This window comes from Nesoenas mayeri (genome assembly GCF_963082525.1).
Source record: "Nesoenas mayeri genome assembly, chromosome: 23".
In the NCBI taxonomy this organism is placed as follows: Eukaryota; Metazoa; Chordata; class Aves; order Columbiformes; family Columbidae; genus Nesoenas; species Nesoenas mayeri.
In genome coordinates, this window is record NC_137574.1 from 781,401 (window position 1) to 808,296 (window position 26,896).

At 57.8% G+C, this 26,896-nt stretch overlaps 3 protein-coding genes across 4 annotated transcripts in view; 2 read left to right on the forward strand and 1 right to left on the reverse strand.

Moving 5' to 3' along the window:
- Positions 1 to 9: 9 nt before the first annotated feature.
- On the forward strand, positions 10 to 6,030 carry IP6K3 (inositol hexakisphosphate kinase 3; the record flags this gene model as incomplete). The annotated part of the gene is made up of 5 exons (XM_080358533.1): positions 10 to 208; positions 2,883 to 3,090; positions 3,531 to 3,703; positions 4,348 to 4,523; positions 5,560 to 6,030. 5 exons carry the CDS (start codon positions 10 to 12, stop codon positions 6,028 to 6,030), a joined length of 1,227 nt encoding a protein of 408 aa, XP_080214659.1.
- A 1,307-nt stretch (positions 6,031 to 7,337) lies between these two features.
- On the forward strand, positions 7,338 to 12,538 carry UQCC2 (ubiquinol-cytochrome c reductase complex assembly factor 2). 2 transcript variants are annotated; one of them, XM_080358128.1, is made up of 5 exons: positions 7,338 to 7,500; positions 9,850 to 9,924; positions 10,227 to 10,296; positions 11,012 to 11,150; positions 12,206 to 12,538. In XM_080358128.1, exons 1-4 carry the CDS (start codon positions 7,363 to 7,365, stop codon positions 11,104 to 11,106), a joined length of 378 nt encoding a protein of 125 aa, XP_080214254.1. In that variant the 5' UTR covers positions 7,338 to 7,362; the 3' UTR covers positions 11,107 to 11,150; positions 12,206 to 12,538. The 2 variants fall into 2 exon arrangements, with proteins under 2 accessions (XP_080214254.1, XP_080214253.1); XM_080358127.1 differs by lacking the exon at positions 12,206 to 12,538 and having other exon boundaries at positions 11,012 to 11,193.
- A 287-nt stretch (positions 12,539 to 12,825) lies between these two features.
- Positions 12,826 to 26,896, reverse strand: part of ITPR3 (inositol 1,4,5-trisphosphate receptor type 3) — a gene marked incomplete at both ends in the record, with an annotated part of 34,749 nt that continues 20,678 nt past the window's right edge. Inside the window, 32 exons of the mRNA XM_080358153.1 lie at positions 12,826 to 12,894; positions 13,187 to 13,348; positions 14,003 to 14,163; positions 14,777 to 14,942; positions 15,176 to 15,300; positions 15,615 to 15,710; positions 16,450 to 16,642; positions 17,124 to 17,288; positions 17,399 to 17,571; positions 17,777 to 17,902; positions 18,855 to 19,047; positions 19,260 to 19,370; positions 19,984 to 20,070; positions 20,346 to 20,447; positions 20,687 to 20,782; positions 20,988 to 21,098; positions 21,442 to 21,642; positions 21,714 to 21,898; positions 21,979 to 22,153; positions 22,449 to 22,618; positions 22,836 to 22,926; positions 23,051 to 23,159; positions 23,338 to 23,486; positions 23,597 to 23,781; positions 24,436 to 24,556; positions 24,662 to 24,787; positions 25,085 to 25,210; positions 25,289 to 25,540; positions 25,896 to 26,096; positions 26,268 to 26,390; positions 26,519 to 26,644; positions 26,809 to 26,877. Coding sequence (XP_080214279.1) covers positions 12,826 to 12,894; positions 13,187 to 13,348; positions 14,003 to 14,163; positions 14,777 to 14,942; positions 15,176 to 15,300; positions 15,615 to 15,710; positions 16,450 to 16,642; positions 17,124 to 17,288; positions 17,399 to 17,571; positions 17,777 to 17,902; positions 18,855 to 19,047; positions 19,260 to 19,370; positions 19,984 to 20,070; positions 20,346 to 20,447; positions 20,687 to 20,782; positions 20,988 to 21,098; positions 21,442 to 21,642; positions 21,714 to 21,898; positions 21,979 to 22,153; positions 22,449 to 22,618; positions 22,836 to 22,926; positions 23,051 to 23,159; positions 23,338 to 23,486; positions 23,597 to 23,781; positions 24,436 to 24,556; positions 24,662 to 24,787; positions 25,085 to 25,210; positions 25,289 to 25,540; positions 25,896 to 26,096; positions 26,268 to 26,390; positions 26,519 to 26,644; positions 26,809 to 26,877 — 4,545 coding nt within the window. The remainder of the gene's footprint in view (positions 12,895 to 13,186; positions 13,349 to 14,002; positions 14,164 to 14,776; positions 14,943 to 15,175; positions 15,301 to 15,614; positions 15,711 to 16,449; positions 16,643 to 17,123; positions 17,289 to 17,398; positions 17,572 to 17,776; positions 17,903 to 18,854; positions 19,048 to 19,259; positions 19,371 to 19,983; positions 20,071 to 20,345; positions 20,448 to 20,686; positions 20,783 to 20,987; positions 21,099 to 21,441; positions 21,643 to 21,713; positions 21,899 to 21,978; positions 22,154 to 22,448; positions 22,619 to 22,835; positions 22,927 to 23,050; positions 23,160 to 23,337; positions 23,487 to 23,596; positions 23,782 to 24,435; positions 24,557 to 24,661; positions 24,788 to 25,084; positions 25,211 to 25,288; positions 25,541 to 25,895; positions 26,097 to 26,267; positions 26,391 to 26,518; positions 26,645 to 26,808; positions 26,878 to 26,896) is intronic.

Here is a 26,896-nt window from a genome sequence, read left to right on the forward strand (position 1 = left end):
CCTCTGGCCATGGTGGGGCAGAGCCCCCTGGACCCCCGCGCGGGCACGACCCCCGTCCTGCTGGAGCCCTTCGTGCACCAGGTGGGCGGCCACGTGAGCGTGATGAAGTACGACGAGCAGACGGTCTGCAAGCCCCTGGTCGCGCAGGAGCTGAGCTTCTACCAGTCGCTGCCCCTGGCCATGAGGCAGTTCACGCCGCAGTACAAAGGTGGGATGGCGCTGGGGACGGGGCTGTCGCCGGGACGGGTCCCCAGGCTGGGACGGGGCGGGTGGCAGCGCGGGGCCGCCGCTGGCTCTGGGCTGAGCCCCATCGCTCGGGCAGGGTTTGCAGAGCACAGGAGCGGGGCTGGGGGCGCTCTGCAGTGTCTAATGAGCGTTAATTGCACCAGGAGATTGTCCCCTCTGGTCACCCTTGCTAAAGCAGGGGCCACGTTGTGCCAAACGGGGCTGAAACGGGGCTGTTCTCAGGTAGCAAAAATCAGCGCTTGGTGTCCGGGGGGTCCCAGCGCTTTTCAAAGCCGTCCTCCCCCCACCATTCCCTCACTGTTCCTGCTTATACTGCCAGACTTGTGCTGCTCATAGAGCTCGCAGCCCCGGGTTTCTGTGAGAGGCGAGGAGCTCAGCTGGCACCTACGCACTTTAAATATCTTCTGGTCCTTCGTCGCGACACAACTGAGCTCCAAGTGGCAGCTGCGCTTCCCATGCGCTTCCAGCCCGTCTCTCCCTTCCCCAGAAAGCCAGGAGCCATCGCAGGGTGCGGAGTGATATTGAAAAGATGTTTAAGGAAGAAAACAAGTCTTCCTCTAAGCCATTCGTGAGCCAGGGCCGGGTGCTGGGCTCTCTAATGAAGACGTTAAGCAGTCCCAGCTCATCACTTCAGGGTGGCCTGGTTATTAATACTTTTTTTTTGTCTTCTTTTTCTCTTCTATTGCAAGTCCCAGCGAGTTTTGCAATGAGGGGTAATTAAATAGCAATTCTTCTCTAATTTAGCATTGGGCACACACATTTCTTATTCCAACTGTCCCAGCGCTGACTGCCGGGCAGATTAAAGAGGTGGAACATTTTCCCATGAGGGGATGGAGGTGACAAGCATCCTGAGGTCTCCACCACCCGTGTCCGTGTTCCTCATCTCTATTCTTAGGCTGCAGGGAGGGACGGCTGGGGACCATTATGTAATGGTGACATTATGTGCAGTGTTGATCAAATGTCACCATTCAACTCTAACACCGAGGCGGCTGCTTAAAAAATGTCTCCTGCACACGTAAGCGTCCCGGGCAGGATGGTGACCTTGGGCCGGGCTTTTCCCCCCATCCCCTGCAAAGCTCTGCCTGCCCTGAGCTGAGCTTGCAAGGGGGTGCTGGACTTGCTCTCAAGCCCAGTTCTGCTCAGATTCATATTGCACGCGGCATTAAATAAATGCACTTGTAAAATTAAAAATAAATCTGCGGGGGTAGAGCTACATAGAAAACGCTCCCGAGGATCACCGGCACGCCGCTGGCACGGTGACAGCGCCTCAAAATACCCGCTGGGGCCAGGCAGGAGGGACACGCGGCTTTGGGTGGCACCACAGGGCCCGCAAGAGCAGCACCTGGACGCACCTTTGCTCCCGAGAGCCGTTTCCTGGCTGCGTGCGCAGAGCGGGTCGTGTCGCCGATAGCGTCGCTTTGCGCGGGCAGGTCACCTGCAGCACCGGTGCAGAACCCGCAGGGCACACAGCAGGAAACAAAAGCGCTTCCCAGGCTGAGATGCAGGTTTCTGAAGGCAGAGCTCCCAGCTGGAAGGAGCGAGAGGATCACACTCCCCGGCAATTTAACTGCTCCTTCCTGCCTTTGAACATCTCCCCATTAATTTTCATTCTAATGTAAGATACTTAAGAACTCTTAGTTTCATGCTATATATAACTTTTTTAGGGCCAGATTGTTAGCACTATGCAAATGAGCACAGCTCCATTGACTTGCAGATATGTAATTGGGACAGTTTTTAAGGTTACGGGCTGCTGTGGCGCCGCAGCCCAGGCGGAGCGCTAGATTGGGAATCGAGGACTGTTCGCCTTGCAGTGACTTTTTAAAGATAAAAAGGCTTTGATTTAGGCAAAAGGTGCGCTGGCTCTTCCCCGTGCCCGCCTCCCCGAGAGCTCAGCCCTCCGGTAAAGGTCAGAGCGTCTGGTACACGAGCCGCGGCCATTGCGGCGCTGTCACCTGAGAGGCGGCCGCCGCGGTGCCAGCGATGGGCCACACGTGTGGCAGGCTGGACGGGGCGTGAGCCCGGGGGCTCTGCTGCAGTCAGGAAATCGCGGTGCTGAAATCACAACGGGGTTTTAAGCACTTAGGGTGGAAAGTCACAACCTACAGTCATGGGCTTGTTCCCCCCGGGCGTGAACACCTGACACGTGTGGGTCTGGTCCCCTGGCAGCTGTTGGGGTGTTGGTCCCTGTGCTCGGGGACACGACCGTGACAACGTGTGGCATCCAGGGGGTGCCCACGCCGCTGCCCTCGCTGCAGGGGCTCTGCAGTTAAAGGAGGCACTTGGTGTCTTTGGAAAATTCCGTGTCCCCAACCCTCCCTTTGCTTCCTGCCAATGAACAGCATTCCCAGCCTTGACAAATGAGACTAAATCCCTTGTTATAAATAAGCTGGGAGCTGCCGGTCCAGCGTGGGGGGTCTTTTCTGGGTCATTCGTGGCACAGCAGAGGCTGCAGGGACGAGGACAAAGGAACGTGTTCCAGCCAAGCGTTAGTTGGACCTCAAACTGGAGTGGGACCAGTGTGAGCGGCCACTAAAGCGGGAGGCAGCTCCCGCCAAGCGCTTGGGAGGGCTGGGGCAGCCGGTGCACGGTAACCCGGGGTTCACCCCGTTCTGGTTTGTTTTCCCGTTTTGTCCCAGGCATCGTTTCCGTGCACCTCAAGAGGGACAACCTGGGCAACCCCCAGCTGCTCGCCAGCCCCAGCATGCAGCCCGAGGGCTGCGGCCGGCGGGACGGCGCCATCGACCCCTCGCTCGCCATATGGCACAAGTGTACGTGGGCGGCCGGCGGCGACCGCGCGCTCGTCACCTGGAGCCACTCGCAGCTCAGCAAGAGCTTCAAGGACAGGTGAGGGTCTGGGGGTCCCACGAGCCCGAGCAGCGACCCCCCGAGGGGAAACGGCCCCGCTCCGCTTCCTCCCTGCTCCACATCAGCCCCTCCAGAGTGGGAATGGTTCCTATTGCGGGACAGCTCGCCCGTGCTGTGCCCGTTAGGTAGATTATAAATAGAGATTTCTGGCCATTGACACCACGAATGGCGCTTTTCACAGGAGCCGAGCACACTTTAAATTATAATGGAAGAGAATACTGGCACCCAGCAGGAGCTGCCTGTCTGGAAATTACACTTACGGAGTAACAAAGGATCTCCGCGGGTTGGACATATGAATATGTTTCCTTTGAGAGCCCCTGAACATTCACCTTACCAAGTCTGAGGCTCCGCATAGGGGCGGAGGGAATATTCTCCTCTGGAGCTGGTAAACCAGGCGCGTTCCTTTGTGTTCTGTCCAGCTGCCCGGGGAAGCTGCTGCTGGGGCCGGAGCTGCAGTACCGCACAGACCCGCTGCTGGACGACGCCAACGGGAACCAGGCGGAGAGAAACAGCTCCAACCCCTGGGGACTGCGCTGCCACCAGCAGCACCTCAGCCGCCTGTCCGCCAAGCACGGCGAGAACAAGCTGCACCGTATCCTCCTCCCACTCTCCACCCGGCACCCGGCTGCACATAACTGCTCGTAATCAATGTATGTTTTATTGCACCCCTCCTCTGCCCAGGCCCTTGGAATACACAGAATATAGCTGCTGTGTTATCAGTTGGACTAGATGATCCAAGTCTGTCCCTTCCAACTGAAATAATCTATTCTATAAAAAATAACAAAAAACCCACCTTCCCATAAAGGGTATTCAGCATAAGTCAAGGAGCCCCTTGGCATACATTTAAAAACACAACTATACAGGAATTAGCAGCTGCCTCGCTTTTATTTTCCCGTTACACTTCATTGCCCACCAGCCACGTGAGTCACGGGGCTCCACGAGCCCCCACGCGCACCGGAGCGAGCGCAGCGCGGGGCTGAGGCGTCGGACCCACAGCCCAGGGCCACCGCGTCACTGGAGAATGGAGCTGGTGGTGCTTCCATTGTAGGACCGCACTACAGTAAATTAACAGAAATGGGCAGCTAGGGGCCTATAGCAATGACATGTTGGTAAAATTGGCTCAGAACGTCTCGTTACGGTTGTGAGCTGTTATGGAGAGCGTCAGCAGTCGCTGTGATTTAAAACCTCTTTCAATTAGAATTTAAAAGTATCGGGTTTCCCTTAACTCACGTTCAGAGTTTCTATTGCTTGAAAACGTGGTATCGAAATACAACTACCCCTGCATCCTGGACCTGAAGATGGGAACCCGGCAGCACGGCGACGACGCCTCGGAGGAGAAGAAGGCGCGGCACATCAAGAAGTGCGAGCAGAGCACGTCCGCGTCGCTGGGCGTGCGCGTCTGCGGGATGCAGGTGAGAGCGGCCTCGGCGCTGCCCGGAACCGGCTGGAGGTCTGAAGGGACCCCTGGTCGGTGCAAACTGAAGCAGTTTTATTCTCGTCTCCCACCAAACACGGGCTGTAAGGACCGTCCTGTCCTCACACGGGAGAGGGTGCTCAGGGCAGGTGCTGGAACCAGCTCACTGCAGCTTTATCTGCGCACGGACAGATCGCCTCTCGTGCTCAGCTCTCGGCTGCTGCGCTAAAAGGGAAACAGAGAAGCATCCCGGAGCGCCGCTCGTGCCTTCCCGGGCTGTCACTGCAACAGCCAGGGCTTGATTTTATGCTAAATATTATGGTTCCATTTGCTCAAAACCGCTGCGCTTCCTCCTAGAAACTGAAACCACATATTTGTTTCACTCACACTTCTCAAGCAGGTTTCAAAATGTTCTGCTGCTGCACCTGAAGGATAATTATGAGAATGATGATTATAAAGCACATACATAGCAGTGTAAACACTTAGTGTCAAACCCCATGTCCCTTTCTAGTCTCTGACATCCTTCTGTTGAGCAGATTATCCTTTAAATTACAACTGGTGTGCGAGCTAACTCTAAATCCCCTCCCTCATGTCTTAGTCGGTGTCACCAGAGCCCCATGTACAAATTCCTGTAAATTCCTGTCTGCATCTTGTCTCTCGGTGCTGGAGAAAGCGGGGTTATCGCTGCCCGTGCGCTGTGCATCGCGGGGGGTGCAGGGCTGGGCTTCCTGTGCTGCCGCGGCCCAGGGAGAACGGTGCAAATCACCAGTGACACAGCTGTGATTTACAGCTGCTGGGTTCCACGCAGGGGTGATTTACAGCCATACAGCAGGAATCTGCACTAGTGCTTTAAATTGAATAGTTTAAGTCTCCAGAAAGGCCAGGAGAAGCCGGCAGCACGTTGTCAGAACTGCTAGGTATTGCTCGACTGCACAGGATCTGTGTCCCATTGCTCGCCTTTTATATTAGGGCAAAACGTAGACCTTTGGTAGAACAGAACGACTGAATGTGGGTTGTTTCTGTCTTTCCTCCAGGTCTACCAGGCGGACAAGGGCCACTTTCTGTGCAGGGACAAGTACTACGGCAGGAAACTCTCTCCGGAGGGGTTCAGACAAACCCTGCAGCAGTTCCTGTGCAACGGGAACCAGCTCCGCACCGAGCTGCTGGAGCCCATCGTGCTGCGGCTCAAGGCGCTGCTGGCCGTCATCAGGAAGCAGAGCTCGTTCCGCTTCTACTCCAGCTCCCTCCTCATCATCTACGACGGGCAGGAGCCGAAGGAGAGCGCGGCACCCTTGGATAATCACCTCCGCTTCCAAAAGCCAAACTGCCCCACGTCCCACGGCACCAGCCCCTCCAGAGTCGACGTCCGGATGATTGACTTTGCCCACACCACGTTTAAAGGCTCCAAGTGCACCCACACCACGTATGACGGGCCAGACCACGGCTATATTTTCGGCCTGGAGAATCTCATCAAAATCCTCCAGAATATCTCAGAAGGCAAATGACAAATTCTGCGAGACGGCCTGGATTTGGTAGTGACCGACAGCCCTGAGGGACGGCGCCTCAGCTCGGGGCGCCGCGGCAGCACCCACAGCTTGCTTGGGAAGCGCAGGGTCGCCACGTGCTGTTACTGAACTCGAGCGTAAAGAGCAAAGAGCTGAAAGCCCCTGTGATCAGCCACGGGATTTACTTTCCTTTCTTGTTTTACTGCTGCCCTTGATTTATTCGCAAGCCAAAGGAAGCGCTACTGGAAACAGTCTTAATGATAAAGCAGGACCCGCTCGCCCTGCGGCGCTGGAGCCGGGATCGTGCGTTTGAGCGGGACTGGGAGCGCGCGGGCAGGGTGAGCGCGCTCTGCGTGTGACCCGGGCGGAGGGACACGAGGGAGGCGGAAAATCGCGGGATGGGGCGGGCGTGGAGACGCGGACGGGGCGCCACGGAGACGCGGACGGGGCGCCGCGGAGACGCGGACGGGGCACCACGGAGACGCAGACGGGGCGCCACGGAGACGCAGACGGGGCGCCGCGGGCTCCGCGCTGCTGCGGCGCAAACGGAGACCAAACCCCGGCCCCGCGGAGGTTGAACGGCCCTGCCGGACTCGCACAGGGCACCTTTCTGGAACTTTCCAAGCCAGAGGCTCCGCAGGGGCGGGGAGTACGGGGATGCGATGGTGCTGTCAGGCATCAGCCACAAAGAACATTCACATCGAGGTATTTTTGCTTAATAAAAAAGAAAAATAAAAAGGCGAGATTGAGTCAGGGACTAGATCTGAAGGTCACCTGTAAATCCTTTGATACAAAGATTATGTGTGTGTGTTTGGAAGAGACAATAACAAAAGGCTCAGAGCAATGTTTACAGCTTTCGTGGGTCTGATTATTACTATGGGACAAGCACAATTAATGCCCGCACGGTGCGGGAAACCCAGAGGAGGAGGAACCGCTACAGAGCCCCGCACCGGGGCAGGGGGATCGAAATAAACGCGCTCAACAGCTCCCGCCCGCTGCCGGTGTGTGTGTGTGTGTGTGTGTGTGTGTGTGTGTGTGTGTGTGTGTGTGTGTGTGTGTGTGTGTGTGTGTGTGTGTGTGTGTGTGTGTGTGTGTGTGTGTGTGTGTGTGTGTGTGTGTGTGTGTGTGTGTGTGTGTGTGTGTGTGTGTGTGTGTGTGTGTGTGTGTGTGTGTGTGTCCGTCCGTCCGTCCGTCCGTCCGTCCGTCCGTCCGCCCGCCCGCCCGCCCCTCGGTGCCGCGGCTCCAGGGCGCTGCGCCTTTAACCGCCCCCGCCGCGCTGCACATGCGCAGCCCCGCCCCCTGCGGCCGCCGTAGGTCACGTGGGCGGCAGCCATGGCGGCCTCCAGGTACCGGCGGTTCCTGCGGCTGTGCGAGGAGTGGCCGGTGGAGGAGAGCAAGCGGCAGCGGGACCTGGGCGCGGCGCTGCGGCTGCGGGTGGCGCAGGCGTTCCGCGAGGGGGACAACACGCAGGTGGGGCGGCTGGCGGAGCGGCGGCGCGGGAGGGCGGGGCGGGGCCCGGGCCGCGCAGGCGCCTCGGCCGCTCCGGGGGCGGCGGGAGCGGGCCGGGCCGGGTTAACGTGCTTCCGGAGGGGGCTGCGGCGGGTTCGGGGCGCGAACCTCAGTTTGGTGCTGACACGGGGGTGCGTTCCGTGCAGCCCCCGCGTCGGGGCTGTCCCGGCTCCAGCTGGAGGCGGTTGTGCCGGGGCTGCGCTGGGGAACGGGCCGGAGCGATTCCCGGGGCTGCTCCGGAGACACCGGCCCCACGGAGCGGGTTCCCCGTGCGGGAGAAGCTGCCGTGGCTGCCGGCTGTTCTGGCCTTTTAATTGTGTTTCCGTGAACCTCGTCCCAAGGCTGTGGGAGCGGGAGAGCAAACGGAATGAGGCGGCACCGCGCGGGGTCGGTGGATGCTCTGGCTCGGCTGGGCTGGATGAGCTTTGAAGGCCGGTCCAGCGCAGCCTTGTCTCTGGTCCTGCGGCCGCGGTGTTGGCACACAGCAGCACACAGCAGCGCACGGCGATGTGGGCACACAGCAGCACACAGCGGCGTGGGGCACACAGCACCACACAGCAGCACACAGCGGCGCGGGGCACACAGCAGCGCACGGCGGCGCGGGGCACACAGCAGCGCGCAGCGGCGCGGGGCACACAGCATCGCGCAGCGGCGCGGGGCACACAGCAGCGCACGGCGGCGCGGGGCACACAGCAGCGCGCAGCGGTGTGGGGCACACAGCAGCGTGCAGCGGTGTGGGCACACAGCATCGCGCAGCGGCGCGGGGCACACAGCAGCGTACAGCGCTGCGGGCACCGCGAGGACGGCAGGTTATAAAACGGGACTCTGGCTGCAGTTGTCATTGTGCTGGAGATTCAGCTTTGCTGCTGAAATCCATTAGAGCAGGTGATGCTTGACGGGGGCTGCAGCCCTTCACAGGCTGGGAGGCGTTGCTGCGGAATGTAAATGTGCCCTTTCTTAGCATAAAAACATTGTTCCAGATATACGTTTTCTACTTCAAGAGGCCATTATAGGCACCTAATTCTATATTGGTCACCAGAATTGTCTGTGGCAGACATTTCAGAAAGTGCTTATTGCGTTTTCATATGCTCAGCACAGCTGAATATGCTGCATCAATTGGCTGCAAGATCCCAAAGCTGCCACTTGTCTTGAACATCTGAATTGATGCCTACAGCACTGATGTCAATTTGTATGTATAAGGGCTTAATATAGCAAGGAGGAATGTCCTGGCAGACAGCAGGAGGGACGTCTGAGAAAGGAAGGAGAACCATCAAGGATACTTTATCAGTTTAATGTCGGTTTTATTCACACGGAATAAGATTTGCTGATTTTACAGGGGAGGAATACCATTTCTGCTACGCGTTTAATAGCTATTTCTGCCGTCATTACTGAAACATTAGCGGGGTCGTTTGAAACGTGACTGCAAGGTGTGCTAAGCTGCAGATCACCTGCAGTGTGATGGTGCTTCTGTCTGTCTGTCCGTCCTCCCTCCTGCAGCAGCCGTTACCTGTTAAAGGAGGCGCCGCCCGCCCCGCGCTGAACCTGCACCCGTGTCCCAAGGACAGATGAGCGCGTCACTTTATCCCGAGGTGTTACTGTCCACGCTATTCCTGTTCTTGTACCAGTTTTAATCACTTGTTCGATGTCATGGAGCAGCAACGCAGAGTTCTGGTTGAGTTGGCTCCCTTGTAAGACTGAAACCCGAGAGGCCGTGCCAGCGCGGCTGCTGACCAGGCACCTGTCCGAGGCACCGGCACAGCGCTGGGTATTAACAAGATCTTTCCAACTTACTAGACCAGAATAGAAATCCATTTACCCTTCACAAGCTGCCCGACGTCTTTCATGCTGCTTTTCTCTAATCAATTATAAACTATTTTAAGCCTGTGTCGGGATTTTGTAACTTCCATCCTAGTACATTATCCTGTTTGATACTTTAGAATAGAACAGTGAGACAAACCGGCCTTTAAGTGGAATTTCACAGCAGTGGCCAATAAACAGGACAAGGAAACTGTCTGGCAGTGCCCTCGGTAACAGTGTGTTCACAGTTGATCTGTCACATCTTTTCGAGCAGGGTTCAGGGTCCATTCTGGAAATGATGTGTCTCGTTATTCCTGCAGGCCAAGGTGGTGGGAAGTGGAGGGGAAAGCAAGCGTTCAGCGCTGTGGAGCAGCGTCCCGGGGCCGCCAGCACGGCACAGGGCGGAGGAGCCGCCGGAGCTGCTCCGGACTGTCCTCTCACAAGCCTAGAAATGATTTTTTTCTCCTGTGGGGGTTTAAAATACAACTGTGTGATACTTTTGTGCCTTTCCAGATTGCTGACCCTGAGGCCTGTGACCAGATGTACGAGAGCTTAGTCAGGATCCACACCAACTACTACAAAAACAAGGTGAGCGTTGGCGTGAGCCGCCGTCCCCCTCTCGGGGCTGTCACCGCCCTCGGCCCAGCAGGGTTTGGGGGAATGTTGGACAGACAGATGTGCGGCTGGGTGGTGCAGCGCTGCCTGGTGCCTTTGGTCACTTGGGGACACATACGAACAGCACAGGTGGTAGTTTATGCTGTAGATGAACGGAATTCGTAGAGCTTGACTGAAAATGAGCTCAGGCTCTGCTGTGGTGACATTTTGACCTGTTTTAGTGCACTACAAGTAACACCTTTGTCTCTCTCTCCTTCTCTTGCTCGGTTATGAAGTATCCTCGCCTGAAAGACACGAGCTTCACTGGAGTGACGGTAGAAGATTGCAAGATGATCCTAGCGACAGGTACTAATTGTGTGTGTGGTCAGAGAATGAGTCTGAGCAGGAGTTCAAGGTATTTTTTGTCTTTCGGTGTTCACCGTGTTGCTTCTGCTGAGCAGCTTTGACTGCAGGACAGAATGGGATGGCCGTGCAAGGCAGTGGGGATGTTTAGTGAGGAATAAGGTCAGGAATATTCGGGGAGATCTTCAGTAATCTCTCAGGGCAAAAGATGGAGCGTATTTTGCACTGGGCAGGAACAGCAAAGGGTCTGCAAGGGCTCTGTGAGATCAGGTGGCAGGAGCTGTGTGAGAGAAATGCACGTTTGCTACAACATTCTAAAAATCCGCAGCTTGTTTCACCATGTTCATATTCCCTTCAGTTTTTCTCCTTTTGTGTGAGACTGAGGGCAAACAGGGCACCGCGAGGCAGAAATACCCTCAGCCGGATCGTTTATTAAGTGCAGTGTGGGCAGCTTGTGCGGTTTGTTCTGCTCCAGTTCCAAACTTTGACTGCAGTGCGTGGAAACAGAATGTGAGTTGTGAGTGATAAGGGGCTCCCTGCACAACTGATTGGAAGGGAAAACAAACTTGCCTCGGGCCTCGAAATAAGTAGAAATTCATTAAGATGAAAAGTCAAAAGAAGGAAAATATATGTGAGGCAAAGCTGTTGTAAGAGAGCTTGCGTTCCTTTGCTCTTCTGTTCTCCTGATCCCCATCTCTCTCCTGCTCTCCTTTTGCAGATGTTCTGAAACAGATGGAAGACATGAAAAAAGGGACGTGGAGAAAACTGCGAGAAAGGTTCTATGCCAAGAAGCCTGAAGAGGACTTGAAGTGACAGGCCAGCTCCAGATCCTCAGCTGTATATACTCCTAAAGCACTGTATGTATGTTGCCATGATGAATAAAACCATTTATTCCTCTTAGCAACAGCATTTTTGTTCAGACCTGCACCTTACACCCTGCATGTTTAGTGCCCCCTCTTATTTCTTGAAAATCTTGGCCGTAGCTTAACAAGTCTGTGCCGCAAGCACATTGGAGCAACATAGGGCAGAGGAAGAAACGTGGTGGGGTTAGACCCGAGCCTCTGTGCTACAGGAAGTGGAACAACCAGGAGATGCACAGGGCGAGTAGGTGTGACCGTGTTAGCTCTAAATGTGCTGGTGAAGGTAACAGAGGTGACGGGGAGACACAGCTCGGCTTTGGCAATTGAGGGAGGGGGCACTGTAATCATCACATTTATTTTCCTTGTGAGAGGACCGAGGGTGACTCTGTACCGTGGTGACGGGGGAGGCGTGTAAGAGCTTGAGATTTCAATCAGTGTGCTGCTGGTCGCTATAAAAAATTGCAAGTGTGATTAGCCAAGTGCTCTGGCCTGTGTTTATTCATTGTTAAAGCTGTAACGTTTGCACTGGTGTCTGTTGGAACAGCGGCACAGGCCCGGAGCGCGCCAGGAGCGCGCCAGGACCGCGCTTGGCTCCCGGCAGCACCAACAGCTGCTCCTTTTTTGAACAGTGTTTTCCTGGCAAGTAGCGGAAGAATTGGAAACTTTGGGCAGGCACTAATCCAAAGCTCCGGCAAACAGGGCTGGTGTTGGAGGTAGTTCTTCATGGTCGCATTCTTCATCTGACTGGGGAGTCGTGCTGCATCTTAACATCGCACAGCTGGAGCTGAGAGCTTGGGCAACACAGCCCTGGGTTGGCTTCAGGTCTGGGGGTTGTTCTGGTGCTTCTATTTATAAGAGCTCCACGGCGTACCAGAGCGCACAGGAATGGCACTGTCTTTACCATGTTTAAGTTTTTATTATAACATGACTTTGTATTTAATTTAGTTAAGGCAATTTACACTTTAGTTCATAAGTAACGACAATAACAAAACAAAACAAAAGTAAAACATTACACCAGAGATGAAACTAAAACACAGGACACCCCTTCACAGTGAACTCCTGTAAACCCGCAGCCGCCGCCTCCTGCTGCCCAAATATCCTCGGTGCACAGAAGGCAGAAGACTCGTTCACACCAGTACAGACCTGGATACCCATCTGGTGAGTTAAATTAAATCCATCTCCTGGAGTTTAGCTCCTCTTTCCTGCGGCACAGTGACGAACAGAACTCTTTAAATGGAGAGGGATCAGCATGGAGCAGGGACAGCAAATACGGTGGCTGGTTTGCAAAGATCCAGGGGTACTAGTGCCACTCTGGGAGCAAGTTAAATATTGCAGCCCTACAGCTAGTTACACCACCCCGAGGTGGCAGCCATGGAGATAAAGATACAACCCTCCACATTTGCAAAATAAAGAGTTATTGCAATGAGGAACTAAAGTCCGGTATAATTTATCTTCCTACAAGGGCATCAGCGTAACTTGTGGGTCCAGGTGTCGTGAGGAATCCTGGCCAGTCCCTGGGTCCGGAATTGCTCACGAGCACCTAAGGAGAGTGCTGGCCGCGGCCCGTCCCCGTGCACCGTGCTGGGGCAGCGCTGGCCACGCGGGGACCGCAGGAGCGAGCAGCCGCGTCGGTGCCGTCCCTCGGTGGGCGAAACCGGTGCTGTTCGGTGCCTCAGTGGTTCATGGTGTTCTGGACGTCCACAAAGCCCATCCGTTGTCTGCGCTTGCGTTGCTCTGTCATCTGGAGGTCAAACAGGGACATGAGTGAGGCAGGAAAGCGGGACTCGAGTCACTAACGTGCTCCTCACGGCTGCTTAAAGCATCTGCCAGAATAGCTGGTGAGCAAGTTGGGAAATAAAAAAAGCACATGTCCCAAATGTCCCTGAACCCCCCGAAAAGAGCTGCAGGAGTCCTTTGCTTTGGATCTGAAGCTGCCTCTTGTTCCCTGCGATCAGTGTCTATTCTGGTGAGGACAGTGAGTTTCTACAGGCAGGCGTTGCTCAAGTGCTCCTATTTTTACACGTATTTAGTACCTGTTCCTTCAGCTCGTTCAGCTGGGAGGTGAGATGGGACACCAGCTTCATCGTGGTGTTGAGTTTGTCTTGAAGATTTCGGATCTCGTTCTGTTCCCCTTCGCCCTCGTTGCTGACCAGCGACATGGCGCGCATGCGGGGGAACCAGTCGAGGTTCTTGTTCTGGAAAGGCGACCATGGAGGGGTGAGGAGGAGGGAAGAGACCTGGTGGGGTTTAACAGGGACCCTGCCTATGTGCGGGGATTAAAGGAGTTCTTGGGGCTGGTTTGTCTGCAGCTTTGCAGTTTCCCATGCGCAGTCCCTTGCTGGACTTCCTGCAGCCTTCTGCTCTCCAGTTCAAGTTTTTCTCGTCTAGATTTCCTTTCCCTCCCTCCTTGCCTTGAAATAACCTTGAAGTCCCGCTCTCTACCGTGTGCCTCTGCCCTTGGGCCAATCCTTAAATAACACAGTACAAAACATCAAATAGACAACATGGTGCTGGCTGAGGTTGCAAAGTGAAAATAACCAGCAAAGAACAAACTAAGGCAACAACATCATTATTAAATATTTTCCAAAAGCTCCTCAGAAGTGTTTTTCTTTGGCAAGCCCTTTGTTCTCCAACACCCGCCTGGGGCAGGCAGGTTTGACAGCGACGGAGCTGCCCTGGGAGGACCCACACCTGGATCAGCTGCGCCATGTACCTGCATCATCTGCGCCATGTACCTCAATCATCTGCACCACGTACCTGCATCATCTGCACCACGTACCTGCATCATCTGCACCACGTACCTGGATCACCTGTGCCATGTACCTACCTTGATCATCTGTGCCACGTACCTTGATCATCTGCGCCACGTAGCTCTCGGGCCCCGTGTAGTCTGTCTTGTTCTTCACCCGCACCAGCACGATGAAGTACAAGTAGTTCCACATGTTATGCTCGTATTTAATGTGCTCCTCAAACGACACCGTCTTGTTGTCAAACTTGTCCCTTTCCAGCCCTGGGAGAGGCAGCGGGAAGAAGTGAGCAAGCAGACGGAAGGCACCGATCATGGCACCTCTCCCAGGTGTGACTTTCAAGAAGTGCTTTTAAATAATTACTTGGCATTTAGCACACAAACAGCATCCACAACCAGGGGAAAACAAGCCAGTTGTGTATTCAGGAGAATTCCCTTTAAAGTGCTACCAGCTGTGCTTTCTGCTTATGTATCAAAAAGCATAAAAGGCACCCAGTGGATCTTTTAAGAAAAAAGCAGCTGGACTTAGTTTTTTTATTCCCTTTTTTGGATGACTATGAGCGTTCCAGAACATTTTCTTGTATTTTACTTCCTTAGTAACACGGTGCTTTTTTCTCCACTGCTCAGGTGGCCTCAGCAGTGGCAGGTGCACGGTGAGGACTCCAAAGGTGGCATTTGACATTACCACCTCATTACCAGGAGGTGAGGAACACCGCAGCCAATTTCCCCTCTCAGTTCGTGTCCCTGTTTCAGCCTCCCCACGCTGCCCTGACCCACTGCTGAGCACGTTCACATTTTGCTGTGAACCGAATCAAACCCAGAAGCCGGTTGAAGCTCCTTCCCTTCCCTCAGCCCCAGCGCGAGCCCCAGCGCTCACCGCAGATGAAGCAGGTCGTCTTCAGTATCTCCTCCTTCTTCTGCTTCTCGCTCCTCAGATCAGCAAAAGTGTCAATAATGACCCCAAAGATGAGGTTAAGGACGATGATAATGACGATAAAGAAGAAGAGCAGGTCGTAGACAACCCGAGCGGGAAACAAGGACTCCTGTGATGGAAGAAATGGACAAACGTGTCCCTGGCACCTCCAGCCCCGCCAGAGAGGAGGAACAAAGGGTGCGATGGGGAGAGGGGAGGGAAGCGCTGGGACAGTGCGGGGACAGCGCTGGTGTCACTGTTCCCAGGGAGGGAAGGCGGCTGCACAGCAGTAAGTGCAGCAGGACAGGGCAGAAGAAACGGTAGATGCAGCAGGACAGGGCAGGAGGAAGGGTCCAAACTCACGTCCTTGGACGGCTTGCGCAGAATGTCGCCCACGCCCCCGCCGTTCCTCAGCCCGTGGTTCAGGACGGTGACGATGCACATGAGCAGCGTGTCACAGGCGCGTTCCCACTGCTCGGCGGCTGTTTCTGGAGCACCAGAATGGGACATAAAGGTAAAACCCCAGCGCACAGCCAGGGCAGAAGTCCCAGCTCCTCCAGCTCGGCTCGTGCTGCGGAGTGTTTGGCTGAGCGCTCCCAAAGCTCCCGCTTCCTTTATGACTAAACTGAATCTACTTCAACATTTAATGCCAAGGTCAGTGCAAAATTTGCAGGTCTCTTGCCTAATGTGTGCCAGAGAGTGGGATGTTTGTTTCCGCCTTTGAAAAGCTGGGATTTCCTGAGCGCGCTGCCAAACCGGGCGGCTAACCAGCAGAGCTGGGCTTGCTCATGCACCCGCTTACCTTCCAGGGCAGTGGGCACAGCTGAGCAGCTGATCTTGTCCCCGCTGCACGACTCCATGAAGGTCTCCATGTTCCTGTGCATCCCCAGGGGGTCATCTGCAAGAAACCATCAGCCTCGTCAAGGCACCCGTGTGCCTGAGCAAAGCTCGTTGCTGCTGCCCTGCGTGCTCAGCAACTGCCTCTTCCTGAGCTTTCAAGCTTCTTTAAAAAGAGTTGTTTCCCATTCTCCTGGCCTTTTTTAGGCTTTGAATCTTTTGCTCTAACAATGCTAAAACTATTTGTAGCTGCCCACCCTCCTCTCCACCATCACCCCAAACCCCGCTCTGCAGCACAAGGTCCCTAAGGCAGCACAGGCAGCTGTTGTCTCCACCAGCCCCAAACCCAGTGTGACGGGGGGTTGTGCACACACCCACACACACCCACCCACCCACACCCACACCCACCCACCCCCACCCACCCACACACCCACACCCACCCACCCACACCCACCCACCCACACATCCACACCCACCCACACCCACCCACCCACACCCACCCACACCCACCCACACACCCACACCCACCCACACATCCACACCCACTCATCCACACACCCACCCACACCCACCCACCCACACACCCACACCCACCCACACATCCACACCCACCCACCCACACACCCACACCCACCCACACATCCACACCCACCCACCCACACACCCACACCCACCCACCCACACATCCACACCCACCCACCCCCCCCACACCCACCCACACCCCCACACCCACGCCCACGCGTGCTGTGGCAGCGGGAGCAGCAGGGCTCGCGCACGGCCCCGCTCCGGGGCTGCACAACCTGTGGCTTTGCCGGCCGGCAGCCGCTCCACCTCCAGGATGAAGTCGTCCTTGAGGAACAGGAAGCCCACGATGGAGAAGAGGTAGACGAGGATGAGCGCCAGGAGCGCTGTCAGCAGGATGGAGCGCCCGTTCCGCGTCACGCTCTTGATGACGTTAAACAAGGTCTCCTCGCGGTAGATCAAGTCGAACAGCTGAAGGGACACAGGAGCAAAGAAATGCCACAGGGTGCTTTTCTTGGTAACGCCTGGCCTACCTACGTCCCCTTTCATCCTGGATCCCTCAGCAGACCTTGACTAACTTCTGCATAAAGCATTTAAGTTTCCCAGCTTACTGTAGGGAAGCAGAGAAGAATGAAGGGACTTGTGCACAGCAGGAGAGCCAAGAACAGGGCACACGCACCCGCCTGTGCCCTCAGCAGCTCCCGCTGTGCCCCAGCTGGCCCAGATAACATGCACAGCTGAGATGAGAAAGAGAGAGACGGCAAAAGAGCGCGAGAGAGACAGTAACAGATCCTGGCGCAGGCAGAAAGATCGGCCAGCGCAAAGATGAGAGCACGGCGAATTGTTCTCGCTGCTGTTATCAGTCAGCCCCTGGAAGGTGTCGCGGAACCTTCCAGCATCTAAGGGGGCAGACAGGCCACCTCCCTGCCCCAAACAGCTGCACTTATCGTACCAGGATGCTGTAGAAGAGCTCGTGCACAAAGAGCCCCAGGACGCTCGTCAGGATGTAGCCAACGTGGTAAAGAAACTCCACATCCATGATCATGGCCTTGTAGCCTCGGATGAAGGTGCCGCGGTTGCCCACGAAGCTCACCACAAACACGATCTTGTTGGCCAGCTGGGGAACAACCAGAGACGGGGGAGTGGGGTTTGCCGCACCCCGTGAATGCAGAACAACCTCCCGTGTCGTGGGCGGCTGCGCTATTTTTCCAGCGCTGGAGAACTTACATTGAGAGCTCCCAGTATGTTCAGAGTGAGTCCGATGCCCAGGTAATAGATGGACCGCAAGATCAGCGCCACGAGCAGCGGCCTGACGCCGTAGCGCTTAGTGAACAGGGCCATGATGGAGAAGCAGATCAGGATCCAGAAGAGCAGCGAGATCAGGGGGGAGTCCAGCACTCCTGGGAAGAAAACACCCATGCAATTGAATGGCATGAGACTAAATGCTGTTACTGCCCAGGGAAAACCAAGGTGCTGGCCAGGAGGCTCCACAGCTCAGGGGTAGAGCCCTGGTCTAGTTAGACCAGAGGTCATGAGTTCATAATCCCACTGAGCTGAGCTCAAACTCCCACTGGAGCCTCAAACACCAAGTGCTGGGGCACTTACCCATGGAAGTGGCTTCAACATAGGGGTAGAAGAAAGCAATGATGATGTTGATGAAGACGGCCAGGTTGAAGGAAATGCTTCCCCAGAGCGTCATTCTGCGGGAGAACCAGTACATCAGCGGCATGCCTGCGGGGAGAGGAGGCAGACACACGGAGCTCAGCAACCTCGTGCCAGCCGGGAAGGTTTAGTCCTCCCAGACGCCCGCAGAGCCCGGCTCAGCACAGCCAGCGGCCCAGAGGGACCCTCGCCTCCCGCTGCCTTCCAAACCTTAATAAACACTCCCTCCTCATCTGCTGCAACAGGAGGGTAAGTTCAAAATGTCACTGCTCACATTTCTTGGCTTCTCAGCCCTTTGACCTGCTCTGGCACCTTGGAATCAGACCGGCTCCATCTCCCGCCCATCGCCCACTTCCCGCAGCCTCGTGTCCCCAGCAGCAGAATCTTTGTGTTTCCAGCCCCGGTCCCAGGGGAGCCCCAGCCAGCAACTTCCCATCCACACTGGAAACACGTTTCCTGCCCAGTTCCTGGGGCAGTTTTGACTGGATCTGCGAGTGTTTTCAGAGCTGCCACACCGCTCCTTAGCTGCACTGCGGTATTTACAGTGTGACTCCATTAAGCTCCTGTTATTTTAAGCCAGGATTTCCGTCCTGGTGCAGCCCTGAAAGCACCTAAGCAGCTCTGCGGGGTGCAGAGAAACAACTTTATTTCCCATATGTAGCTGCTAGATCCTGGCTTAGGAGAAGGCAACGGCAAACAAATGAAGAGGGGACTTTCCAGGGGAAGACACGTGCAGGTGTAATCCCAGGGAATGTGCTGTGAGACACATTTCAGGCTACCAAGGAACTGCACTAACAGGCATGGAGGAGACGTCTGGATTAACCTCCACTCCCTACAAACTGCCCAGTGGGTTGTGGAGCACAGGGAGCTCAGAGCTGCTATGTCCAGAATGCAGCCCGGGTTTGCAGCCCTTCCCAAGCAGGGCCACCCCCCGGGGCCACCCCCCAGGGCCACGGCGGGGGCTGCTGGAAGTGCCCGTGCTGGCCGAGGGGGCCCCAAGGCAGGTCTGGTTTGCTCTTACTGCGCAGCTTCTTCTGCCATTCCATCTCGTTGTGGAGGAAGGACGACTGGTCGAAGAAGTCACTGACTTTGCTGCCCTGCTCGTCCTGCTCCGTGGTGGTGAAGAGCCGGTACTTGGTCTCCTTGGTGAGGAACTCGCAGATGCCGGGCACCGGGAAGATGATCTGCTCCATGCTGCGGTCCAGGCGCACGATCTGCAGGCGACGGGGAGGCGCCCTGAGCTCCGGCCCCGGCCAGGGCGGGCTCCTCTCCCCGAGCCAGCCGTGCCTCCCCGCCCCGCTGGGCTCCGAGCAGCGCCAGCCCCTCGCCCAGCGCCGCGCGTCCCGCCCGCAGCGGCAGCCCCTGCGCTGGGGCAGCTGCGCGTGGCGGCGCCTCAGGCACGCGGCCCCGCCGCTGGCGGCCTTGCCTCGATCTGCGACGTGTGTTTCTCGTAATACGCCAGCGGATCCTCCTCCTCCTCCTGCACCGGGGCCGTCGACTTCAGCATCTGCGTCAGCTGCTTGTTGTTGAGGCTGAGCTGGGGTCGGGAGAGGAGAGAGGGTGAACACGGCCTGAGTCGAGCCTAACTCTGCACTGACAACAGCCTCCCACATCTACCAGAGCTGATGAGGTTTTGGGAAAAAGCAAATGAATTAAAAGTTCCTAAAGGGGCATGAGCACTCCCTGAGGTGACAGACATTAGATTCCCCGCAATAATTACATCCAAATGCTGCTAATCCACAAATTACAAATCAATGTCCATGAAACCCCAGGGAAATCATATTACTGCTGAATCTCGCTTGGAATCTAAGGCACATTGGCAAGAAATGGCAGCGAAGGACTCGGCCCTTCCTTTGCTAAGAGGAAGGGGACAAAGTGGGTACCAGCACAACCCCATCAGGACCACCAGCCTGTCCCCGTGGCGAGCGGAGTGTCACCCCACAGCTGAGCCCCACAGACACAGCTCGCCGGAACGTGGTGCACGTGCCTTTGGGCTTGTGGTTTGGCTACAAGGGCACTGATCAGCCTGTCTGTCTTTAGTCCCCCTGGGGAGCACCAAAACCCATCAACTCTTAACTAACAAAACCCTGGGTAGGAGGAGCAGCTCTTTGCAGCTGCTGCTCAGGGCTGGGGGGGCTCTGCCTCCGTACCATGGACGAGATGCCCTCCTCCTCCTCCTCCTGGATGCGCTTCACCGGCTTCAGGAGCTGCTGCAGGGACTTGTTGTGTCGGGACAGCTGGAAGAAGGACAGCGATGGCACAGCTGGTGAGCGGCCACCGCGCACAGGGAGCGGGACGCGGGGCGCACAGGGGACAGGGACGTGGGGCGCTCAGGGGACAGGGACGTGGGGCGCTCAGGGGAGCGGGGGGGCTGGCTTCCCACAGGAGCCAAAAGCACATTCCCAGCCGTGCCTGGCTGGAGGAAGCACAAATAAATATGGAGAAATAGGTGCAAGCCGGTGAGCGGGAGCGCAGTGCGGCACGGGGCGCCCAGCCCGCCCCAGCTCGGTACCTGCAGCGCCAGGATATAAATGTTGTGGCCGACTTCCCGGGGGGAAACCTCGGCGTTTTCGCACTCCTCCTCCTGCAGATAGGCCTTCTTGATCACGTCAACCTGGAGGGCAGCGGAGGGACAATGAGCTTCTCCCCTGCCCCTTGCCTCGTTTTTCTCGCCTGGGAAAACCATTCGTCAAGGATGCTCGTGCAGAGGCTAGTGTGTGACCAGCAGTACGGAGATATTGATCAGATTTCAAACCAAAAACTGCGCCAGGCCGCGCAGGCAGAAGAGGCGCAGCAATGGGCACCAGCTGGGGGGGCCGGGGCTCACCGCGGGGTTTCACCACCAGCTCTTACCAGCTCCTGCGGGCGGAGGCTGATGAGGATCCGCTCAGCGTTTTCACTGTCGTGTCTGCTCTCCATGAGCGCCAGGAGGAGCTTGGAGGCATTGTCCTGGCGAGGAGAAGCGCTCGCTGAAGGGAGCTGTGCCCAGGGTGGGCAGAGACCCCCACCCAGAGGCACCTGAGCCTCACACGGTAAAGATGCGCCAGCCCCATCCCACCAAACCCACCTGCTCCCACACACGAGGACTTGACACAGTCCCCAGCGCACCCCACGGCACACGCAGCTGTGTGTCTGCCCCCCCAGCTGTGCCCACCTTCAGCTGCAGCACCAGGTCCATGCGGTACTTGCAGAGGGGGCTGATGTCGTTGAGGATGAGGGCGGTGATGATGTCGATGCCGTTTGACTCATGGGTGACGATGCAGCTCTGGGGGGTGATACAACATGTTACCCCACCAGCGCTGCCAGCCCTTCCAGCTTCGCCCTCCAACACAGCCCAGTCCAAACCAGCGCCCTGCGCACAGCGCTGACCTGCCTGCTTACCCTGGGAGCCCCTGGGCAGGGCCCCATTTCCACCGCTGTGTTATTTAACCCGTTTGCATCTACCCAAGCACATAACCCACAGCACTCCTGCGCACCCCAGCATTCCCTCCATCCCATGTTCTGCTCCCACTCCCCACTGTTTTCCCTCCCACCCACCCCAATTCCCCGCTCGGGTGTCCCTGATAAGGGGTGAGGTGCTCCGGACACCCCGCGGCGGTGCCGCAGACCTGGTTCTCGTGGCAAGGCCCCTGGCAGTACTCGGTGAGGGTCTCCAGCGTCTGGGTGATGAGCGCCACGTTGTACTCGTTGATGTAGAGCCCCAGCAGCCCCAGCCCCCCCGTGGTGCTGCCGCACATGATGTCGAGGAACTGCAGCGTCTCGCACACCAGGTTGTAGTTGGTTTTGTTGTTCTGGCACCGGAGGAAGTTCTGTCGAGGAAAGTCTCGGTTACCCCGGTGGCCCTGCCCTGACCGCGGGCCCCGGCAGCCCTGTAACCAACCTGCAGGTCCCGGTTGTGGTTCTCGCAGAGAAGCTGCAGGAACCGCAGAATGGGCTCCATGATCAGGACTGTCACCCCCATCTCATTGTTCTGGCCCTGCTCCCCGGTGTCATGGCCCTTCCGAAACCCTAAGGCCATCGGGTATCGGGAGGGGGTGCCGGGCATCAGGAAGGTGTCTTCTCGTCCTAGAGGGAACCCAACCTTGTCAGCATCGGGCTATCCAACTAGAAGACATTGGCTTTACCAAGGGGACACGGCCCCTTACCTTTGGTGCCAGGGTCATGCTCATCTTTGTCCTCACGGGGCTTGTTCCCGATGTCACTCATGTTCACAGACACCGTAGACTTGGTCTCCTGCTGCGCTTTCTTCATCCGGTCATGCAGAACCTTGAAGAACTTCTCAGACTTCTTGTCGCTCGTCATGAGGTTGTAGAAGGATTTCTGGGAGGAGGGAGGACAGCGTTCAAACCTCCACCATGGGCTCGCGCTGTCCCTGCCCACCCCTCTGCCTGGGCAGTCTGCGGCACTCAAGACCTGCTCTCTGATTTCTGCAATTCCTCTTCCACACAGCCAGCAAAGCCACGCAAGCAAAGGGGCTTTGGCAAAGCGGGATGCTCAGGGGCCAACCCAGAACACAGGGCTGCCCAGCAGTGCCCCCCAAGCACTGGGACCATCACACCGCACCCATCAAACCATCGCTGCCCACATCCCGGGGCTGGCGCCCACCGCCCAGCACCTGGATCTCGGTGTTGCCCCCATCCAGCAGCCGGATGGCAAGCAGGATGCTCTCCTGGAAGATCTTCTCGTTCTTGGTGTTCATGATGAGGTCAGCCACCAGCTTGGTGGCCCCTTCTCGGTCCAGCCGGCACTGGACGGCAGCGATGGCGGACCAGTCCTGGTCCTGGCCTGCGTGAGAGGACATGGACGTGGTGCTGCGGCGGTGCAGAACGAGCACAGCTACATCACTGCTGCGGCACCTCAGCCCCGTCCCTGCACCCCTGGATCCTTTTCTCCCGTGGAGGTGTGGGCATGGAGAGCAGCTCCAGCCCCGGCCCCACCACGGCATGGGAGCCGGGCACTCGAGGTGCGTGACACAGGGCAGGGGCAGGAGCCACGCACTCACCTCCCCCAGCAGCATCCACGATTTCTCCTTTGGAACTCGACTTCTTGTTCTGCAGGTAATTGTTCAGGAGCATTTTCCGCAGCAGGTTGCCCTGCCAAGACAAATAAACATCGTGAGTCTCCGCGCTGGAGCAAGACGAGGCCGAGCAGCCAGGGCGCTGCAGCGCGGGTGCAGGGCTGCAGGGCTGGGACGCGCCACGGGACCGTGGTGCTCACCCTCTCGCCATATCTGTTCCTCTTCACCAGCATCTGCTGCAGCGTCCTCAGCACCTTGATGCACAGCTTCTCCTCCGTCTCCATCAGGTCCTTGGTGTGCTGCACCAGCCTGGCACCGCACAGCCACCGTCACACAGCCCAGAGGGACAAGGGAGTCCCCGAGGGAACCGTCCCCACCACCCCTCCGGGCTGCAGGCGCACACTGGGACGCACGACCCACAAAGACGATGCTCACCAGCCCTTCCCAGCTCTCCCAGCACCCCCCGAGCAATTGCAAACATCCTCACTTGGACAGGAAGCCTCCGCTCTCGCAGCGCTGAAACGCCTCGGTCCCCTCCATGAACAGCAGCTCCGGCCGGTGGAGAACATCCACCAGGACGGACAGCTCCGCCTCCACCAGCGGCTTCAGGCGATCCTCCAGCGCCGTGATGATGTCCTGAAACCCACACACACGCTCAGGGCCAGCGCACACGCAGGAGATATGCGCAGGGGACAGGGACCCCGCAGCACCCGTGCCTGCTGCCACCATTGTCCCCCTGCCCACACCTGCAGCTTCTCGATGATGTTCTTGTAGTCCCACTGGTTGGGGGTGGTGGAGACGCGAGGGAAGGTCCGTGTCGCCGTCTTGTAGCTGGATGTGTTCCTCTGCACGGTGCTGGTGGAGCTGCTGTTGAGCAGGGAGCTGACGTGGGCGTCCAGGTCCATGGGCAGCGCGATGGAGCGGCTCTTGGCTGCGGGACAAGGAGCCAGGGCTGGGGACAGGGCTGACCCGGACTGTGTCATCAGCTGGGCCCTCCCCAGCCCTGCATTTGCAGCAGAGACCTGGGTTAAACACAAGAGTAGACTCCTCCAGGCTAGTGAGGGGTAGAGTATTCTCATCCACCCATCCATCCATCCATCTCTCCCCACTGCCCAACGCAGGATGGAAAGAGCCACCACCCCCAGTTTTGGTTGGGAAAGCCCAGCACCGCGATGTCGTAAGCACCCTGCCTGGGTGCAAAGGGGAATCCCCGGCGGTGCGTCAGCACCAGCAGTCCCTTCCGTCCCCTCCGCACGCTGACTCAGCGCTGAGCGCCCGGCCTGACTCAGGCAGCCACGGGCGGGCCCAGGGAAAACCGCCACCAGCCCGGCGTTGTGTCCAGGCCTGGCACCAGGGGACACACCACGGATCTCCCAGCCAAGCCCAGGCCTCGGCTCTTCTCACACCACCCGCTCACACCCGGCGATTCAGCTCAGAACCAGCACATCCCAGAGCCCGACATCCCCATTCCTGGGGGAGCCCCTCGCTGGGTGAAGGTGGCTCGTGTTGGTTGCTGGGGCAGCGGCACCCAAGGGTGGGGGATCCCCTGGCGGGGGGCATAGATGACCCTGCGGCAGGTCCTTACCGACCATGGCCAGCGTGCGGATGCAGGCTTCCACCGCGCTGCGGTGCTGCTGCTGCAGCCACGGACACTCCAGCAGCCGCGTGGTGGACTGGAGAAGCTGCACCACGATGGTCTGGTGGGTCTAAAGGAGAGGGCGGGTGGGTTTGTGTCAGCGCCAGCTGTGTCCAGACCTCGTTCTGGGGCTCGATGAGCCGCTGTCCTCCCCGGCCACGCAGCGCCTCCTCACCTGCAGCGAGGTGCTGTTCTCCGAGAAGGGGGAGCTGAAGAAGGCGTTGATGGTGTCCAGCACCACCGTCAGCACGTACTTCTCCAGCGTGGGGTCTGGCAGGCGTTTCTCTCGCTTCTTGCACATCTGTGGGGACAAGGGAGGACGCTGGTGGCACCAGGTGAGGTGAGCACGTCCTGGCCAGGCGCTGCTGGCACGCAGAGCTGCTGGGACCTCGCTGAGCCGAGGGACACGGCTGGTGACACAGCGCCTGGCTCTGCACCAGGGAGCCCTGACTGCTCCTCAGCAGCCCCACCAGTCCCCAGGGTGCCCACGTCCACAGCGCTCCCTGGGATTCGAGGGAGCCTCGGTGACACCAGCCTGCTCCCACCTGACGCAGCTGCTGTTGCTGGCACGTCCCTCCCGCCCAAACCCCGCACGCACCTGGGCCATGTCCAGAGTGAAGTTCTCAAAGAGAGTCCAGATGTGGTTGCTGGTGTAGATCTCCTTCATCTCCACCTCCGTGTCCACGTAGCAGTGGTTGACGAAGTTCACGTAGGCCATCTTCACCTGCCAGGCGGGAGGAAGGCTCAGGCGCCCTCTGAAGGCAGCCAGAGCAGGGCCAGCAGCTCGCCGGGCCCCCCGTACCTCCGTGATGCAGTCCTCGTGTGTCACCACCCGCACCACGTCCTCCAGGGGCAGCAGGGACGTGCACTTGATCTCCGTGTAGACGTTCTTGCCCTCGGCGCAGGCGGCCAGCAGGTCCACCAGCGAGATGTGGTACATGAGCGGGCTGTTCTCCTCCACCCCGTCCCGCGCTGCCGTCATCATCTCCAGCAGGGTGGCCAGCGAAGCCTTGTCGTTGTAGAAAACCACCACGTCGTCCCCAGCGTTGGTGAGCTGCAGGGAAGTGTCAGTGGTCACTGCTCTGGAGAAGGAGGGTCAGAAACCTCGCAAGGCAGCAAACAGCATTCTCCGCAGCAGGGCAACGAGAGGGAGCGCCCGCTGATGGGTGACAGGGCTGTGCATTTATGGGGAGAACAAATTATTTGCAGCGCTATCAAAAATCACAGCTTGCAGGACTCCAAAATGGCTCTTGGACCTTGCATTAAGCTCCTGGAGATGCTTCGTGCTCCAGGGAGAAGCCAGCATGGCTGCGAAGGCTCTTCCTCAAGGAAGAAGCCAACGGTGTGCTCCTGGGAGCTGTGCCAAGCCACCCGCAAGCCGGCCCCGCGGGCTGGGGAGAGCTGCTCACCTCCGTCATGATCATGTCCTGGCACTTCTTGACGTACTTGCCCTCGGCCTTGATAATGGTGTGCAGGAAGTCGAGGTACTGGACGTGGCGGCCATGGGTGGCCACGCAGTGGATGAAGTGCTGCGGCACCGTCTCGTTGATCTCCGAGCAGAGCTGGTAGTTGTTGAGGAAGATGTGCTGCATCGTCTCGGCCTCCAGCAGCTGCGGGACCGGGGCAGAGTGAGGCTGGGGGCTGCGCGGAACGGCCGCCCCTCCTGCCCAAACCCTTCCTCCCCGGGGTCTCCTCCTCCTCCTGCTCCCAGCCCCGGGAGCGGTACCGAGGTCTGTCCCTGTGCCGTTGCCTCCCAGCACCCTTCACCCCCCGCTGCTCACCCCCGGGGTCAGGAACAGGTTGAGGTGTTTGTGCAGCAGGGCCTGGTTTTCCTGGTTGCCAGCACAAAACTTCTGCAGGAACTGGTGGGTGAACTTCAGAATCTCCATCATCTTGGCATCCCCCTGAGGAAGGGTGAGAAAAGGCCAGAGCTGGTGAGGGACGGAGCGCGGGGGGCGGTGCTGCCCCTCCTGCCCCGCTGCAGCACCGGGGTCCCCGCGGCCCCCTGGGCATTCAGGGACCACCCACCCACCTTCTCGTAGGGGATCTGCAGCAGGTCCAGCATCACTTTGTGGGCGTCCATGTTCTTCAGCAGGCGCTGCTGCTTCTTGCGCACTTGCTCCCCGACCCCGCACATCTTATTCAGCCGCTCCAGGATCTGGGGACAGAAGGACCATGGCAGAGGGGACCGAGCCTGGGAGCCCACTGGGATGGCCACCGGTGCTGGGGCTTGCTTGCCATCCAGATGTGCGTTCCAGGAGCCCAGCTGCTCCCTGCACGCCCGGCTGCGCAGCCCTGGGGACGGGATTTGGTCTCACTCACCCCCTTGACTATCTGGTAGTTCTCGCTGCTCTTCTCTCCCGGGGCAATGACCTCTTCATCGGCAGCAAGCTGCAAGGGGACACAGACA